This window comes from Sciurus carolinensis, chromosome 17, assembly GCF_902686445.1.
Source record: "Sciurus carolinensis chromosome 17, mSciCar1.2, whole genome shotgun sequence".
Taxonomy (NCBI): Eukaryota; Metazoa; Chordata; class Mammalia; order Rodentia; family Sciuridae; genus Sciurus; species Sciurus carolinensis.
In genome coordinates this window covers 32,097,512-32,117,484 of record NC_062229.1, presented here as the reverse complement: position 1 = coordinate 32,117,484, position 19,973 = coordinate 32,097,512, and the positions used below count along the sequence as shown (strand labels likewise).

The following is a 19,973-nucleotide window of genomic DNA, read 5'->3' as shown; positions in this document are numbered from 1 at the left end:
GGAAAAAGGTACTTAAGGACTTAATTAAATAAACATAAAATATACCCAGACTCCAAACCCTAGACCAACCAACTTTCCCAGTCCAAACAAGAGAAGAAATCTGAAAATCTTCATCAGTTAATTATTAAAACACAAAATATTATCATTTCTAGTTCTACTCAGAATACTTCACCCTAACTTCCTCATATTTAAAAGTTTTCAGTGTTCTTTTTATTACCCACATTCATGTTTATAAATACCTTTTAATTATATCAATAATTGAAATATTAGACATTTAACTCTTTTGTTACTTCTTGCTATAATACTCTCAAAAATAGTTTTATTTGGATTTTTAAAACAACATATAAAATATTTTACAATAAACAAGTAATAACAGTAGGCAAAAGTTGTTTTTCTATATTGCCAATTATTGCCTTAAAAGGTAATAAATAATCCTTCCTCAAATCTGAACTGGTAAAATGCACTGCCAAATATTTAATATGCTATTCTTCAGGGTAAAAGAATTATTATATCTGAATAAACTGCCTCAGTTTTCTCAGAGTATTTTTCAACTCTTTTCTGCTAACAAGGAGAAAAGTGAGCAGTATTTGAAATTATTCTTCTAAGTCTATATAAAACTTTCTTCCTATTTGCTGTTTATAAAAATTACCCCGAAACTCACCCATTTCTTAGCAGACCATCACCTTGGAATAACCTTACATTTCAGAGGTTGGCATCTCTGAACTAGGCCATCACAACATTGAATCTTATCACTTTCTCTGTCTTCTGACAGATCCCAAATGTCGCAACCCAAAATGATCATGCGCCAAACCTCAGGGATTGTTAAGCCAGCAAAAAATGCCCAGGGCAGTCATGCTGCAGTCCAGTTATTCTGGCTGCAGTGACTTGGCCAGAGATGCTTCAGCTCTCACTTCTGAGACTTGTACTGTAAAGCTAGTTGAAATCTGTTATTCTAAAAGCCCCGTTTCCATAACCAGGATGTCCAACTAGCTGCAGTGCAAGGACAACTTAATATTTATAATAATGACCCAAAGAGTCTGCCAAGATCCTGAAAAGGCTTTTAAAATGGAATAATATTTAATCATGTTTAAGGTATAAAACTATAATCTACAAAGCTATTTATAGTGTAATTTGTTCAGTGTGGATCCTAATCCTCTACTGTTTCTGTCTGAAACATATATATATGAATATATATATTATATATATATTTAAATATATGTATTTATATACACAGGTTAAGTATCCCTTCTCTGAAATGTTTAAGTGTTAAGATTTTGGATTTTTCAGATTTTAGAATATTGGTATATACATAATGAAATATGTCAGGCATGGGATCCAAGTCTGAATAAGAAATTCACTTATTGTTCATGTATACCTTATCCATAAACTGAAGGTGATTCCATACTTTATTTTTAGTGTGCCTGAGTACTGACAATGATCTAGCATACAAAGTGCAAGATTCTTCATTTGTGGCACCATTTGGTGCTTCAAAAATGTCAGGTTTTGAAGCATTTCTGATTTTTTGGATAAGAGATGCTCAACCTGTACTGGTTTGTTACTGCTATTCAAATATGTTTGAAAAAAAGAAAAAACAAAATGGAAGAATCTGATTCCCCAGAGAAGGGAAGAAAACAATCATTTTTAATAAGTTCATAAAGCAAAACTGGCTGAGAATTCCATTCAGAAGTAATCATCAAAATTTTAGCTAGCACATTTATATTCTTTTCCTTTATTCTAGTTAGACCTTCAGAGCAAAAATGAAGCTGATGAAGAAAAAAAATATGATCTAGGGCTAAGGAGACCCAAATAAATAGCATATAGTCTTACAGGGCCTGACTTTCAGCACCCCTTAGCTCAGAAGTTATAAACTATCAGCCTATAAAAATATATTTGTTACACAATGGAGTAGCCAGAAAGTATCTTCTAAAACTCTGAATTCATCACCAGCATTTTAAAATCAGAGTATTTCATATTGAAACTGCAAATTTCCAGCTTATCTTTAAAAGAGGGTGCGGGGCCTACCAAGTCAGCTTTTTATTTGTCTAAAATGAAGTGAATAATAGTATGCCCTTGAAATAAATAGAGAAAGTTATTTGCTCTAGACAGGGAACCAGCATGTGTTTTAGGTTTTTCCAAGAGGCAAAATTAAGAATATTACATAGGTTCTTACATAATCATTTAAAAATATATAAGCCAGTGACTTGAAGGATGTAAAATAACAAGAGGATTTGCAAGCTGTATTCTAGACAATCTTTTTCCTTCATTAATTATATGTAATTAGTAGAGACAGGGAGAGATTTAAATAACTGTCAACTTTTTCATTTTTATGTAATTACTAAGTAAATTTCCAAGAAATAGATGTAAGGAGGACATAACCGCTAATTCAGACACCCTAAATTAGAGGATGACAGAAACAAAATCTGTAAGATAACAAGTATACACAAAAAACGTTACTGTCCATATCTATGAAAAAAAAGAGGCTACTAAGCAAATTAATATAATATTTCAGGAGAATGACTTGGGAGACGGTCATGTAATTTTGCATGTAGAAAGAGTCCTTGATTTGACCCACAGCAAGATGATACTATTGCTCAGCCAGGTTTGAGAGCCAACAATCTAGAATACTTAAAGACTACACTTGAAATTATTTTCTAGGATTAAAATAGTTCAGAGGGGGCTATTTGATATAATCACTGAATTGCTAATTATAATTAGACATTAAAAAAACTAATGTCTAACTTTTCTAGAAAGAAATGCTGCCCCTCATCCCCTCCAAAATGCTTGACCACCAGGATAATACTGGTCAGTGGGCAAAACAACACTAATGCCAGCAACAAAGGGCAAGTGTCACAAAGATGAGATCAGCAGGTAGATCCTAATCTGCTGATTGGAGCTCCTTTATTAAGACAAATGACCCAAGGTATTTTACTGGACAATCTTTACTTAATTCAGTGCCCAATGAATGTGAAAGCAGTGGACAGACACATTTCTTCAAAACAAGGCCATAATTCAAATATTTAAAATCTGTTCAGATTCTTTCTAGTTGCTATGAATTAGGGACACTTTACTAAGTAGTATATTTTGTTATTCAACTTTTAAAGTTTACTTATTTTATAGATTCATCAAAGCCAAAAGGAGTAAAATTTCTTTTAATTTTTTTATTTTGAGATAGATTCTCACAAAGTTGCCCAGTCTGACCCTGAATTTTCAATCCTCCTGCCTTACTTAGCCTCTTAACTCTCTAGGATTATAGGCATTACCTGACTTCAAAAAGGGGGAAAATTTTTAAGATCAATCAGGAATATCTACATATAGGTTAAGTATTAGATGGCATTTAAGGAATTACTTTTTTATTTCATTAGGTATAATGGTATAGTAGACCTGAAAAGATTCTGAACTAATTAATGGAAAATAACATCATGTGTGGAATTTGCTCTAAAATAATTCAGAAAAAAAGGGGGGGGGGCTAAGAAACAGATGAAACAAATTAGCAAAATATTGATAATTGCCTGAAACTCCTGATAGGTTCTATGAGCAAAATGATCCATAGGTAAAAAGTTTTCTTTTGGGGCTGGGGAGATAGCTCAGTCGGTATAAGCACATGGCTCTGGGTTCGATCCCTAGCACCCAAAAAAAAAAAAATTTTTTTTTAAAGGACATATTAATAAATATATTCCAAAACAAATAATTATAGTTTTTGTTAGTAGATTCAAATAAATATTTCCTAGGGAGTAAATTAAGTTCCTAATTTAAAAACAGCTACCGTATTAACTGTTAGTCACAAGTTTAAGACAGCATCATTGTGCCATGCGATACACTCACACTGGTCATATCTGGGATACTGATGTTATCCACCTCAGAGACAACACTTCCCCTACGATTGGAGCGACTAAAATAATCAGCAGCAGAAACCTTTCAGTCAGAAAAAATGAGATGCTTTAAAAGTTAAGAAAAGAGAGAAGAAAAAGATAAGAACATTAGCTAATAAGGGGAAAGTCTGTTTAAATTTTGGTGTGTAATAAAATATCATGCACTGAAATGAGAAAATTTCCACAATTAACGCACTCAAAAAAGTAAAAAGAAAATAAAGGGATTCATAAGTGGAATCACATTTCCCTAAAATAAGCTATTGTATTCATCTTAACTAGAATTCTATGCTACAGAGATTGTTTACTGCCTGAGGGCAAGACATTTGTTATGATCAACAGGGGGTTTCTAGGACACTGTTTATCTAAAGCCTTTACTTCACAAAATTTATAATTCATTATGGCATCAAATCTGTTGAGTACATGTTGATTACTGAAGTATTTTCAGGGTGCTTACCAAAAATTTTACTCAATCTCCACAATACTCTTTCTCATATTCCTCAAGACCAGGGATTGTAGGACAAAATAATGAAGGAAGGGAATCACGCTGGTCTCTTTTGGGTTTCTCAAACTCATTAAGTTCTTTTCCATCTTAGTCCTCAGTACTGGCCTAGAAGTTCTTCTCCCAGCTCTCTGAGCAGCTGACTCCTCAAATTTCAGGTCTCAGATCAGAAGTCACTTCCTCAGAGAAGTTTTCTCTTACCACTCCATCCAAAGGACCACCCACATAAAAACACATATAATGTTCCCTATCATACTGCCTGCTTTTTCTCTTTATACTCACTATAATTTCTTTTCTTTTTGTTCCTTTCTAAACAGCTTATTTTCTATCTTTTAACCTAGCACATAAACTCCAATCATGTCAGAGGTTGGCTCTGGTTTACCACATTATTCATAGTACTTAACACACTGCCTCAAATAGGTACTCCATAAACACTGAATTAATAATTTTTAACCTTGATCAGCTATTCCTTACCCTCAGTTGACCATTTACCTTGCTTTAAAACTATTCTCCTTAAAAAAGGGAATTCAGAAGCCCATTCACAGAGAGATAACAGGCTTAAAGGTATAAATTTTGCTAAGGACTAATATAATCAAACAGTGCTATTTTTATTCACAACAATAACACAACTTGGACTTACATATACTAATTATTGGCACCTATTGTTTCAGAATTTTGATAGGTATTTTCCACATTGTAATTCATTTAATCCATAAGCCTGACTACAAGATAGCCATTAACATCTCCATTGTACATATAAAGAAACTGCTATAGGCACAACTATTGAGTATTACGTCAAAGTATCTGCCCGCCCTTTCCACTTCATTGCTTTCTGAGATGCTTTCAGGTGTTTCAGTTTGTTCTTTCTCCTTTAGCTGTACAGATGAGCATTTATTAGTTGGCTAAGGGATCACACCTAATTAGATAAACGAAACTTTGCCAACAAGTCTCAAAAACATCTGGTGTTCCCTTTATGAAAACTTTGGGTTTATAATCTTTCACATAATGTGATTTGTATTAAATGAACTTAGTTTTTCTAAATGAATCACAGCCTCCTAGGGCTCTATTCTAGCTCCAAGCTAACATGCATCCTCAACAATGTAACTTCAAAATCATTTCCTTAAATATGACAAAAATGTCATCAATTCTGTAAATTTTTCAGCTTCATTAAAGAATAACCTTCAATTATATCATTTGCATTCTAACACAGCTATCTGTTGCCTCTACAATTAATAATTAGGATTCTTTTAAATTTTGGTATCAGTATTTTTAAAAATTCACAGGTCTATATATGTATTCAAGAGCACGTTATTTGAAAAATTATTCATACAAACTAAATTTAAGGAAAATGCTCTTTTAGTCAAATGCAAATTTTACTCTTGACAGATTTTATGTGATCACACACTATTGTCATTTTAAACTTTATCATATTTGTTTGCATGCAAACCACGCTCACCACACTCTCCCTTCGCCCATGACTGGCACGATCAGAAGATACAATGCTCGCAGTGTCATCCTCGACAAACTATAGATATTAAATGCAGATCAAGAAAAAGACTGAGTTTCACTACAGGTCTTAGCTGATTGTAAGCATGATAAGGAAGGTTTTGAGAAGCATACAAATACTCCATATAAGCATTATAATTGGCACAATCTGTTGTGTGTCATTAAATGGAAAAGTTATTGCAAAGCATAATGAACTATCATTAAAAATCAAAAGCTATTTTCCAAAAAGGATAAAAAAAAAGCAGAATTTTATATTTCATTTAAGTTAAACATAAGAGAGGGCATGAAAAAACCAGAACTACCTAGGGATTTCATGCTTTTTAAACCTCAGATCCTTGGGGATTCCATCAGGAGGACCAATAAATATATTCAATGTTTTAGTTTGAGAAAGCGGAGAAAAAGCATTTTAACATTAAATAATAAGTATCAAAGACAGAATTTCCTACCAGCAAGGACACTGAAGTGAAGATTCTTTTTTCCCTTTATTTATTCCTATGTAATTTGTGGAGATATTTCTAATATTACCCTACATGGGGCAGTCTTCTTCCTGCTTTCCCATTCTGACATCACTGAGAAACCCTCTGGCATCACAAAGTAACTTTGAACACAAGTTGCAAATGAAATAGGATCTAGCCAGCTCACAAGGACAAAGTCCTACACTTGACTGAAACTGCAAAATCAAGTTATGTTTGCATGGCACCACCACTCTTGGGACATTAAAAATGTTACCAGGCCCAAAAATTGACAGGCAGAATTTATTACTGAATGGGTTAAAAACAAACTTCCTCCTTAAGTGAAAGGTCTTTACATCCTTAAACATTTGTGTATGATTCTTTTGTAAATACAGGAAAGGCTTTTTTGAGAACTGTCACTTGGACATGGCAGAAATGAACCAAACATAAATGTAAAAGAAAGTCCATATAGCTCATCTTTTCTACTCCACAAAGTAAATCTTTGATTGTCATCAAGAAACTGAATAAAGAATCTCTCCAGTTTTGATATTACTGAGTACAACAAAGTAGTTTCTAAGGTCATCATTTACCTTTGGGAAAGTAAATGAGTATAGTCTTTTTAATAATGATATGGTAATATGGATCATAATTAAAATGCATAGTCTTTGATCCCATTTCATGATGTGCAAATTATCATGAAGATCCATCCATACAGAAGTATTCAATAAAATAAATGGACAAATGTGTATTTATATACATTTATTTACATGTACTACAGTGTACATACACAGAAATGCACAATACACATAAATGTACACATAGCTCACTATAAAAGTGTTATAGTAAAAAAATCTGACAACCTTAATTGCCTATGAATGGGAAAATGATTTTTAAAATGTATACCTGTGCATTAATGGAATAACACTGCCATTAAAAAGAATATGCTAATACGAAACTCTCTTTAACAGGCATTAAGTAAAAAAAAAGGGACACAGTTTATTTGTTAAAATAATTTTTAACATCAAAAAAAGAATGAAATCTCTATGCACTGATATAGAAAGATACTTTAAAGAAAACATCAAGGAGCAATATGTGCTATATATGAACCCATTTGAGTTCAAAACAAAAAGCACTCATATATGCAGAAAATACCCTGAAAGGTATTATAAAAACTGAGGCGCCATTTGGGTATTAGAAATGGGGAGGAAGGGACCTGGGGACTTCTACTTCAGACTTTCCTTAACTAATATTATTTTTAAATTGAAAACTAAATTTTAATACTCCAGAAAGACTAGGTAATTAAAATAGTTCCAGTTTTGTTTTCCATATATATATTTTTAAAAGTTGGCTTGTTTTCTTTCCTTCCATTCCACTTACAAAAGTGCTGGTAATCAAGTGAAATGGCACAAGACAGAAGTACAGATGGGAAGGAAAAACGCAGGGTAGCCAACCCAGCACTGAATTATCACCACTTAAAAGATAAGAAGTTTCACACAAATGACAAATATAAAATCTTAAAATTTTCTCAATGGTCATGATGCAAAACTCAAAAAATTATGTGCGAAGTCACATTTGTACAGAAACCTTCAATAAGGAGAAATTAGTGCTTCATTTTGTGCAGTGAGGGAGCATCATAATCCATGCACAAAGCAGTGAACCACACCACATCCTTAACATTCTAAACTGTGAATGCACGTTAATGAAACAACCAAAAGTTTCTATAAAGCATGCAAAGAAACTAGGTAGCTCACCACAGGACTGCTTCGGGCTGAACTTGTTCTTGATGAGTAATAACTGTATTCAGATGGCTATAAAGTTTCCAAGAAGAAAGGTTTATAATAATGACCAAGTCCTATTTATGCTGAGAATACATTAGTGGCCCTACATCTAACTTGACCACGATCCCCAAGGCAAAGGTAACTATGACTTCCTGGTCTGAAACAAACAGCCCACAGAGAGAGAGAGAGGAAAAGGAAGGGGAAGCCCTGAGCAGCACTGCTCAGAACTTCTTTAGGAAGAACTAATGAGCAAGAAAAGAGGTTTCTCTACTTATTCCCCTCATATTTCAAGCCGTGACTGCTAGCAGGCACCTTTTCATAGCGTGGGTGAGTCACGACTGGCTAGCTGAATGCATGGATCACAGCTTGTAGAGTAATTACAGGTCAGGTTAAGTGACTTTTTCTTTTTAAGTCAATGGTACCCTCCTACATCTCCCCGCTCTTCACGATTTCTCCATTTAGACTTACAGTTCGAGAACTATAAGGGTTATATAATCCACCATCGTACAATGATGCCTAAAGAACAAAAGAAATACCATTTATGTATTGAACATCAAAGTTATTTTGAAACTGTCTTAACTTTTTTTTTGAGTACTCAGTTCCAAAAAGAGTTTTAAAAAATGGCATTAAGGGTATAGCTTTCCCAAGTGAAGACTCTAAAGGCTACTATAACATTCATTGAAATACACAAAGTGACAATGACACAAAAGTCTCATTATAACCTCAAGTTTGTACTTCATTTAAAAAAAAAAAAAAAACAACTTTAGCGTTTTCTTTCATCATCTGTTATAATACTGGAAAACCAACATTTATTCATTTATTCTCTCAAAAGAGGAAATAGAGCAGAAAAGGGAAATGAAGTACAGAGAACAGTGCCCACTATCACAATAAAATTAAGTTTTCCCAGTCCACTAGCACAGGCCACAACACAACAAACCACAGCTTAAAAGCAAGCAACTAACAATTCACATACTATAGAGAGCTACTGCTTTTGTTTTCCTAGCCAGCTTGCTTTATTAGATCCTAGATTAATATGGCAAGGGTCATAGCTGTCCCAAACTAAAATTTGACATCCCTTGCATGGGCGGTCATCTCACACTGTGAGTATGTGGGACCCATGCAAATCTGTCTTCTCAGCAGGAACTGGATTCTAAACAAGGCAGCCAATTGTCAGCAGTACCTACCTCTATGAAGGGAATATACTTATTTTTAATGCCCTGCAGTTTTGTATTTTAAGCACAGGCAGCACATTATGCAGTACACATGTCATTAAAGCCATGTGTTCTTGACTGTTTTGGAAGAAGGCTATCAAGCCACAGAGTTAGCCCATGCCAGCTGCCCCACCAGCACTGCACACACTGGAAGAGGAAAATACCAACCAGACTGGCACTTCTCAGCAGACCAGAATTTGCAGTAGGGAGGGCCTATGAAAAAAGTGCATTATTAAACCTGAAGAAAAGCAACTGGTGCAGGTAACAACTCCTCACGTAGTACTAACCCTGTTACTCTTAGATGTCGCCAGAGGGTCACTGCACAGGGAAGAAGACTGCCGAGAAAGAAAGACAAAATAGATAAACAAAAACAAAGACAAACTGGTCCTACCATTATGAAAGCAAAAGATTTAAATTCATGATTTTACACTCATAACTCATTAGCAATTCCTGAGCAGTTAGGGTAGTTTAGGAACACATGAAATAAGAAAACTTAAGTCATTAGAAATCTTCTTGAATATCAACTGTAAGTGATAAGAAAAATAAATAATTGGTACAGTCTTTTATAAATGTGTCTATGTCCAATCGGCCTTTGAACACTATTGTTAGGGTATTAGACAGAAACCTAAGAAAACATTGAGGAACAAAGAGCACAGCACAGTGAGTATGGCAACGGTGACCACATCCCAGTCATTAGCAACTCCTGTGATATTTTTAATGTTTCATAACAGACTCCTAATGAGTTTAGGCTTTATTTTAGGGAGGCAGATAAATTAGTTTGTGTTATCACTATACACATTCTTTTTCAAATACATTAGAGAACCTATATTTTAAAACATGCCATGGACAAAGTGCCTTAGTTTAATCAAATACAAATTGTACCAGTCGTAATGAATCCATGCACTACAAGGGCCCAGTATTTTTTTTAAAAAGGAAATCTCTTTTCTGATGTAATCTGAGGACACAATTTTCAGTTCTTCTTCACCAAAACCAATGAGACATAAAAAACAAAGAGTACTGAAGTTTTGTGTGCAGGTTTTATGAATTTTTCTTTTTCCAGTGTTAAGGATCAAACCCAGGGCCTTGCACATGCTTGGCAAGCTCTCTACCACTGAGGTAGAACCCCAGCCCTGAATTATTTTAAATGTACTGTGTGTCATATATTTAACATGTTTCAAATGTGTGACCTGTCAAATGCCTTGAAAAAACCAAGATTCTAACACTGGAAAAATAATTACATTTTTCTCTTCTCATGTGTAATTTATTCTTTCACATGCAAACTTTATTAAAAGGGCACCCACCATGAAGTATACTGATGCATACAACTTATTTTGAAATGCTTCACAAAATAAGATGAATCGATGGATGGATATAGGAATGGAGAGACAAATAATTATGTGATAAAGGAAATGTAATAAACTGTATAATTTAAGTGACAGGCATGGGATGTTCACTATATGATTCTTTGAACTTTTTGTATATTTGAAATTTTCACTTAAAAATTTTTAGGAAAAAAAATTGAACTGATTTACAAACAGGGTGATTCAATAATCCCCACTGTTTGAAAGCACACTATCATGGAATATATGAAGTCAGTTACCAAAAATGGGTAGGAACACAATCATTCCCAGATTAGTTACAACTAGTCAAAATGCAAAATGGGGAATTAGAAATAAGTTAAAAGTGGATAAAACACAAGAAGTCAAAAAACTTTAGACAGACCCGAGTGTAGTAAGCAGAGGTAGGTTTGCTATGTCTAAGACTGCTATAGTTTCTCTGATCAAAGTAGAGTCCACTCTGCAAAAAATAAAATGAAACACAGTTTTCTTAGATTAAATACTGTTGACCAAAGAACACACAAAGGCAAAACCTGATATTGCCAACTTCCTTCTCCAAAGTAATGCTTTTAAAGCATTGGATCATGCTAAGAAAAAGTCAAAGTAATAAGAAACTGGTATTAAAATATAACTATTTTCAAACTAAGTCATTACTAATTTTTATTACTTTAAAAAAGAGAACCACCCTCAGACAAAATGAAATGGAAATAAGTGATTTATTCTCATGTCATACTTAAGAATGTCCTTGAAAAATCTAGTACAACTGAATAATTACCACTTTTATAATCCATTTGGCAAAGTACAGAAATTATATTAAAGAGTTATTTGGCTCCAAACTTCTCCTACTCCCATTATTTGTCAAAATAAATTGATCAAATTAAATTATAAGAGAGAGAGAGAGAAAGAGAGTACAATATGGTTTGGTCTAAAATATCAATGGCAAGTTCATTTTTAATACACTACACAATAGTTTTACCAATACAGTTACTTGAGGAGAGAAATCATCTATAAAATTTCCTGTACGACTTCTCTAGCCATCTTTTTTACTCAAGGTTAAAAAAATATATGCAATCTCTGACTTAAAGACTCTGCTACTGACACAGCCATCAGGGATATCCCTATTCCCACCCAATCCCTACACCACCTGCCCTGGCTTTCCTGCACCACTCCCTACTCCCACACCCCAAGGAGGTACCATGACTCACATCTCCCCAGAGCTCCCAATACTCCATCATCCAAGGCCTCTCTTAAATCTCCCATTCATTACACTCTCTCTTCCACTAGACAATAAGCCACCCACCACCCCATCCTTTCCACAGTAATCCTGAAGTAGTAGGGAGCTTGGGAACTGTGTTTCTTTTGCAGTACTATCACAGCATAGACATTCCTAGTGCCCAGGTAGGCATTCTGTAGATAGTTCCCCACTACACTAGATGTTTAGCAAAGGTGGCTAGCATGGAAAGAAGGTAAAGTTTGCAACTTAGTTACATTACAGGTTAAAGAGTTTTCTGTAAACTGGGAAAACTCTGTCATTACATACATTATGTTTCTATCAGAAAATGCATTCCAAGTTTCCAAGAAACAAATTTTCATAATGAAACCTACCATAATTCCATAATAATATCAATTCAAAGTTCTAAAACAAGGATGAAAAACCTCACTGAAGCTATTCTTGAGGTATATTCCAAAAGATAGTTCATAAGTGAAAACACCTTGTTCATTAGCTTCTTGTGATATCTTATTAACTTAACTCTAGCCCCAAAGGTTGGCATATGCTAATCCAATACTAAATCTTATAAATAAAAACAAAATCACTTCAAAAGTTTCTGATAAATCATGTTTCAGTATACTTTTGAGTTCCAATGATGCCTTAGGGGCACACGAAAACAAACCCAAAACACCAAGGCAGTCATAATTCTTAAGTCCCCTAAAGTAATCAGTAAATTATGATACATGACTCAACAGAACTAACCAGTGGGTCTTTACGAAAACCAGAAGATCTCTTCTTCATTCCGTAAGACTGACTGTAAGAATGATTCTGGAAGTAAATATTTTAAGTTAACTTCAATGATCACACAGTCAAGTTTTTTAAACAATTTAAGAAAATTTGTCTTAAAATTATATACACACAGGTTTGTATGAGATACAGAGTAGTATCCATGCAATCCATTTCCCATGTTAATAAATGATTCACTGCACTCGAATGGCTAAGATATGTGGCCTCTCCACACATCTACATCCTCCCTCACTTTTCAGCATCCAGTTCAGTGTCTAGTCAGCTAAAGAAAGCTTGATTAGGACTTAGAGCTAGTCAGGATGTTTATGGGTACCTTCATCCCACATTTCAATAGAGTCCCTCCATCTTCTTTATAAAAGTATAGATGACAAGAGACTCTACCTCCTGCTATAGTCTTCTTTCCTAGAGCCAAAGGCAATCCTTTGTATAAACCAAAACAAGATTGACAAAACAAACATTTCACTGCCCAAGACAATACTTCTCAGCTCAGTTAGTGGTCCCACAGGAAGAGGAAGACAGCCAAAATGGTATGACTGCCCAAGTAGCAGCAAAATTACTAAATGATCATGTTATACAAGAATCCTCAGAAATCGAGGTTGTTTTAATATATTAACTTCTCCAAGGAGTATAGAGCCAAGTGTATTGAGGGGAATAAAGGACAGTAATACTAAGAAGTCCACTGGCAGATGAGAAACTCAATACAGGGGCCAGGCGCAGTGGCGCATGCCTGTAATCCCAGCAACTCAGCAGGCTAAGACAGAGGATTACAATTTCAAGGTCAGCCTGGGCCAGACTATCTAAAAATAAAAAATAAATAAATAAAAAGGTCTGGAGATGTAGCTCAGTGGTAGAGCACCCCTGAGTTCAAGCCACAATGCCAAAAAAAAAAGTATATATAAACATATACATAAAATAAATATATAGGTATGTACTGCTCCCCTAAAGTGAGAGGGCACCTAGCTATCAATAGCCAACAACTATGTAACTATAAACAATAAAGGCTGGGGCTGGGAAGATAGCTCAGTTGATAACTCAGGGGAAGCACAAGGCCCTGGGTTTGATCCCTAGCACCACCACCACCAAAAAAAAAAAAGAATAAAGGCTGGGGTTGTAGCTCACTGGTAGAGCATTTGCCTAGCATGTGTGAGGGACTGGGTTCAGTTCTCAGTACCACATAAAAATAAATGAATAAAATGAAGTATAAAAATTAAAATAAAAAAACGGCCAACAACAGAAGACTGCACTAGGAAAACTATCTCACATGCACAGTTAGATACTGAATCAATAATTATAAACTCAGTTTTCTTTTGTTTTTTAATATTTACCTTTCCTTCATTAGTATGACTCTTTTAAGCAATGTCTAGGTAATCTAGAAATTCGGGCAACCTATTGAACTAATATGAACCAAAGGAAAACAAGCTATAGCTTAACTACCTTAACTAATATGACATTACCAAATCAAGTCAAAATGCTTGAATATAACTAATGCCTCAGGTACCATCTATCACTGCTGGATATTTTCTGTTTACCAACCTCATGCCTGCTAGCTTATGAACATAACATTAAACAGGTCTGTGGAGCTGAAAGTAAATCAAACATTGTTAGAAACATGTCCTCCAGGGCAATGAGTATGTATTAGAGGAGTGGTTCACCATTTTAAGAAATAAGATTACTGCCAACTTAGTCTTGAACAGGGAAGCAAAATATTTTTATCTATGCTAGAAATTCTAAAGGAAAAAAATCACTATTTAAATGATAAATTATGCCACCATTACAAAACAATAGTTTTTGCTTTGTTAATCACACATTTTCCCCAGAAAATAACAAAACCATGAAAGTTAGTCATAATCTATGATTACTACTAAGAGGTGTTTATGAAACAAAACTCCAGACTTAATGCAAAGTCATGCACTACATACTAATGATGAAAGTCTTGATGATCTATCCTTGAGAGTATCATACTGGATTTCAGGAAAAGATGAAGGATGGTTGTATTTCCAAAGTCAAGAATATAAAGAAGGGGGACAAAGTAACATTTGCAGGTAAAAATACAGCATTATTTTAAAGACACACACAAAAAAATCATTAAATACAAAAACTATTACATTTGAATTAAAGAACTTTCTTCCCCTTAGTCTTTCCTAGCATAAGTTACTACTGAACTGTATGTGTATTTACAACTGTATGTTCAGAAATGGGCACAGTGGCTTACATTTCATAGTCCCAGCTACACGGAAGGCTTAAACAGAGGAAAGGTTGAGTCTAGGACTTCAAGGCCAGCCTGGGCAACAGATCAAGACCCTGTCTCTCAAAATCCCCATCTCTTAAAAATTGTCAAAAAGAAACAATTTATTTTTCTTTCAAATATCAAATTCATAATCAGTAATGGTGAGACAATTCAATCTTAGGACATTATAGCACAAAACAACCTAAGGGAGCCTTCAAATGTAAGAATTACATATACAGAAGTCAAGGATACTTTACTTTTATTTATTATGATCGTTACTATCACTTCCCACTATTTGCAAAATGGCAAAAGCAAGGAATGGACGGTCTATAAGGCAAGACTAAGCTTACAAAAGAACCACTGCAGCATCAAAATGTGGACCATTCTCTTGGATCTATTCTTAAAAACACACCTGATAAACTTCCTCAAGAAAACGCTGAATAAAATGAGAAACTTGGGTCATAGCAAAATAGGGAATGCACAGAATAAAATACAAATGTGACATTAAACATAAATCAAAGGAAATAAACAAAATTCATGACAAAACCAGAAAACCCACAGTTCATGTAGGGGCCTTTAAAAAAATAAGGGTTGAGGAAGTAGCTTAATGATAGAGGGCTTGCCAAACTACAAGCAAGACACTGGGTTTGATCCCCAGCGCTATAAAAAATAAATGTTTAAAACTATAAAAACCACAAGTACAAAAATAAGACAAATTTCAAATCCAAAACAATGAATTAAATAGTAACTACACAAAATTGTGGTTTCCTAACATTTCTTAAGCATTCCAGCTTACATATTTAAAGTCATCTTACCCAGAAGGTCAATGTATAAAACAAATGGCAGCAATGAACAAGTTCTTCAAGTAGTTTAAACACTAATTGTTTGGTTAAAAAAAAAAAATCTTTATGGTTCTTACATCCATTTAGGATTTTATAGAATACTAACCTGATCTAAAGTAATGTTTTCCTAATTATAGGTTACAACCCAGTCATGAAATCAATTTAATGCTTTCAACTACCATTTTAAAAAAAATAAAATAGAAGACAAAATATTGCCAAGTGTTGAGCACAGTAAAAGGTAATATTATTTTTGAAACTTTTGTTTTAATAATATTTTTAATATATTTATATATTCATATACGCACACATCCAGGGATCTGCATGTATACACTGGATCATGATATAAAATGTATTTCTTACTGCAAAGGTCACAATTCTAAAGAGCTTAAAATATATTAGAAGATCAGATTATACAGTCTAATTCTTATAAAGCATTAAAATAATAGCTTGAACAGAATGAAGTCACTCTCTTCATGCATAATAAATTGGTCATTTACAACACAGATGGGAGAACCCTCAAAAAAGTTTAGGTGCAACAATTTTACCACTGGTTTAAGGTTATTAAAAATGTTGCTATATATAAAAGCATTTGAGCAAATTATCCACACTTGTGTGCTTTTTCCTGAAACTAGCAGAAAAGAAAACAGTAAGGAATATTATTATTGCATAAGTAACAAAATTTTCTAAAATGCATAAAAGTGTACATTTGGTAAATGATGAACAATGGTAAAATATAATTTTATGGTGAGAGATGTTTCTCAGAAAATAAAGTTCATTTTCTACAGAAGTTTCATTTATTTCTTTTCTCAATTAAAATATCTTTAATTTTTAAAAAATACCTTTAGTATAAATGAAATACTTTCAGTTAAAAAAAAAATCCATGGCTCAAAAAAAGTATTACTCAAGTCATGCCTTCTAACATATAAATGATCTATCTCTTCAACAAGGTAAATTCCCTGATGAGAAAGGTCCCATCTTCTCATCCTCTTTGTTGCACCAATTGCATTTCACATAGGAACAGGTTTGAACAAGTCAAACTGAAATTTATCTGTTTCAATTCTTTCTCCAAAATATAGTGCAGTTCAGCTGGTTTTAAAACTGCTGAGTCTATCTGGTAGGGAGATTCTTAATTTGAACTTAATAACTGCTACCAGAACAACTGGGCAAACGAAAAGAAATTTCCTTAAGTGAAAGTTGCTATTTATGTTGTTTAAAAACAAATGATGTATAAAAGGAAGGAAAATTGAGGATATTAAGGGTTCTAGCTAAAACATTTCCAAATCTACTATTACCACCTATTTAAAAGAAAAAAAAACCTTCCAACTTTTAAGAGACACCTGCCTGAAAATTTTCACATGGAAAAAAAGAGAAATAAAGTAAATCAAAAAGGTTGTAGAAACAAAGTTCAGCAAGTGTCAGTTTTTGTCAGAATGCACCTATTACTCAAACCCCAGGACAATGAAAAATCAACAATGAATATATCATACTCTATCACACACATTTTTCTGGATTACACACCATGACATCTCTCCTTTTTGGTGTACTGGTTCTGCTCCAATGTGTCCCAGTAATATCCTTTGATGGGTTCTTTAGTGAAATTAAACAGCGTAGCAGTAAATGACAAAATACAAATTATAAGCATATTTTTAAAACTAAATTCATTAAAATTTTATCAAGAGTATTAACATATAAATAGGAACTAAAAGCATATAACAGTAAAAATCTCTACCAAAGAGAAATAGCAATTACTCCTCCTAGTGTGAGTCAAGATCATTTAATTTTCTAATTTTGAATCTCTACTTTATTATCCTTTTGCATTTCAATACACAAACAAATGACCAAGCATTTCCGCCCCATCTTCAGAACTGAGAACTGAACTCAGGGTACTTTAACACTAAACAACATCCCTAGCCCTTCCAATTTTTAATTTTGAGAGCAGGTCTAACTTGTTCAAGCTAGCCTCAAACTTGCGATCCACCCGCCTCAGCCTCCCGAGTTGCTGGGATTACAGATATGCACCACTGAGCCCTTCACAACCAAACATTTTTAAAATTATTTTTTTTAAGACAGTCACTAATATGCAACTCTGCTAATGACCTCATCATTGCACATAACTGTAATACAAACTGTCTCAATAATAAATGAGCCTTTGATTTATTCTCCCTCCCTTAACCCTACCATTCAGTCTTGAACTAATTTTGCTTTATTTTTTTTTTAAATACTGAATGTTTATAACATTAACACCAACATTTCCAGTTCAAATAGGTGGCAAGTCACCTTTTTTTGTTTGTTTGGTTTGTTTTTTGTGGTACTGGGGATCAAACTCAGGGCCTTAGCTGAGCTATCTCCCCAGCCCGGCAAGCCACCTTTCAAAAGGGTAATATCTGAAAGGTAACTGGACAAAAGGAAAATTCAATGGTCTAAGAATGCAGCATAAAATCATAAATGTATCTCCCTCACATCCAGGTCCTACTAAGGCTCATACACCAAATATGAGGTTCAAAAAAGTATTAGATCTGATAATACACAGCTTGTAAGTAAATTTTAAAAAAACAAATAAAGGGCAGAGATATAGCAGGACCTCAAAACTACATGGTAAAGCAGAAGAAAGTTTTGGCCAGTCTTTTGAGCCATTACTTTTATTTACACAGAGGACAAAAGTTGTTTAACATATTCAGCTTAAGAGATATAGTAAAGTTATTTTTTAAAGCAAATAATGAGGGGCTGGCGGTGTAGCTCAGTGATAGAGTATATATTTAATGGGTGTAAGGCCCTGGGTTTAATCCCCACCCACACTATGCTCCCCCACAAAAAAGCAAACAATCTGAAGAAAACTTAGAACTACCAATATTATCTAGTTAAAACAGGAAAAAACTTAAATATATTTCCTTTAAACAATGTTATTAGTGAGCATTCAGACTTATTTCTGGGAAAGTCTACATATCTCAAGTGTGTTTAACCTTGAGGGTGTAAAACTTCTATTACTCTTCAAGCTCACACATATTTTGACTTTTTAAATATTGGGATTTAACTATTTTGGTGAGAAAAAGAAAAAACTGACCAGGCACAATGGCACACACCAATAATCCCAATAATCCCAGCAATTCAGGAGGCTGAGGCAGGAGGATCACAAATTTGAGGCCAAGTCTCAACAATTTAGAAAGCACCTCAGTAACTCAGTAAGACCCTGTCTCAAAATTAAAAATAAAAGGGCTCGGGATATCATTCAGTGGTAAAGCACTTCTGGGTTCAATTCCTAGTTCCAATTATCCTTAAATTTGTTTAATAATACAATTTCCACCAAAAACAACAACAAAAAGATCACCCTAATTAATTTACAGACAGTTTAGGTAAATAATACCCTAGCAGCTTAACGGTAGATTTCTTTTTTGTTTATTTGCAGATTTGGCCCCTAATTTAAGTTGAACTTAATAGATTTTGCCCTTTAAGTTAAACTAATACAATCAAGTTTCCCTAAGGTCATACAAACTTACAAAAAAACAACCTAATACCATGTGAAAATTCACACTGTGAACATAATTGAAAGCAAAATTAAAAATCATACATTAAAAACTAGGAGGGATTATTTTCATAGCCCCTGACACTCAACTTTGAAGCATTTGTTAACTCACTACAAGATTCTTTTCAAAGTATTAAAGGAAAAAAAAAAGTATCTCCAAGGGAAAGCATGAAGAACTTATTAAAGTTCTTTCTGAAAAACCACTTTTAAGTCACTAATTATCTTGGATTTCCTTGAAGATTTGTTAATATTCTTAAAAATCTAAAATTTCTAACTAACCAAAATATTTACAATTCAAAAATTAGCTTACAAACTTACTCTAAAAAAAAAATGTAGATTACATTCACCAAACAGAAACAACCAGCATGATAAACTATTTTTGAATATAAAGATATTAATAACTAACATGTCAGAATATATTTATTATTATTATACATCCTACAATGTACAAAGAAAAATTAGAGTTGGGGGCAAGTAATGTGAAAAATCATTTTACTAATGAAAAATCTATATGTAAATATATATAATATATATATATATATATCACTGCGTTAATTTGCATTATCAGTGTGCAAATTAAAAGCATTGCTTTACCATTTAAAACATAATTCCCTAAGAAAAGAAGATGAATGTTTCAGCACAATATGCAAATGTTTAAGGAACAAATTCTCATTTCTTTTGATTTTTAAAAACTTATGCTAAAACCCAGAACATT

General features: G+C 33.6%; 1 protein-coding gene across 17 annotated transcripts in view; it reads right to left on the bottom strand.

Moving 5' to 3' along the window:
• Lrrfip2 (LRR binding FLII interacting protein 2) overlaps window positions 1-19,973 on the bottom strand; it is an 87,484-nt gene that overhangs the window by 33,055 nt on the left and 34,456 nt on the right. For 9 of the 17 annotated variants that reach the window (XM_047531102.1, XM_047531100.1, XM_047531099.1 and 6 more), the window contains 10 exons: window positions 17,257-17,325; window positions 14,589-14,630; window positions 12,625-12,690; window positions 11,038-11,112; window positions 9,603-9,650; window positions 9,484-9,528; window positions 8,573-8,620; window positions 8,078-8,134; window positions 5,825-5,893; window positions 3,823-3,912 (listed from right to left, as the gene is read on the bottom strand). The exons of 6 other annotated variants lie outside the window; for them this stretch is intronic. In XM_047531102.1, the coding sequence (XP_047387058.1) occupies window positions 3,823-3,912; window positions 5,825-5,893; window positions 8,078-8,134; window positions 8,573-8,620; window positions 9,484-9,528; window positions 9,603-9,650; window positions 11,038-11,112; window positions 12,625-12,690; window positions 14,589-14,630; window positions 17,257-17,325 (609 nt within the window). The remainder of the gene's footprint in view (window positions 1-3,822; window positions 3,913-5,824; window positions 5,894-8,077; window positions 8,135-8,572; window positions 8,621-9,483; window positions 9,529-9,602; window positions 9,651-11,037; window positions 11,113-12,624; window positions 12,691-14,588; window positions 14,631-17,256; window positions 17,326-19,973) is intronic. 2 more of the 17 variants (XM_047531104.1, XM_047531096.1) reach the window with 1 other exon arrangement.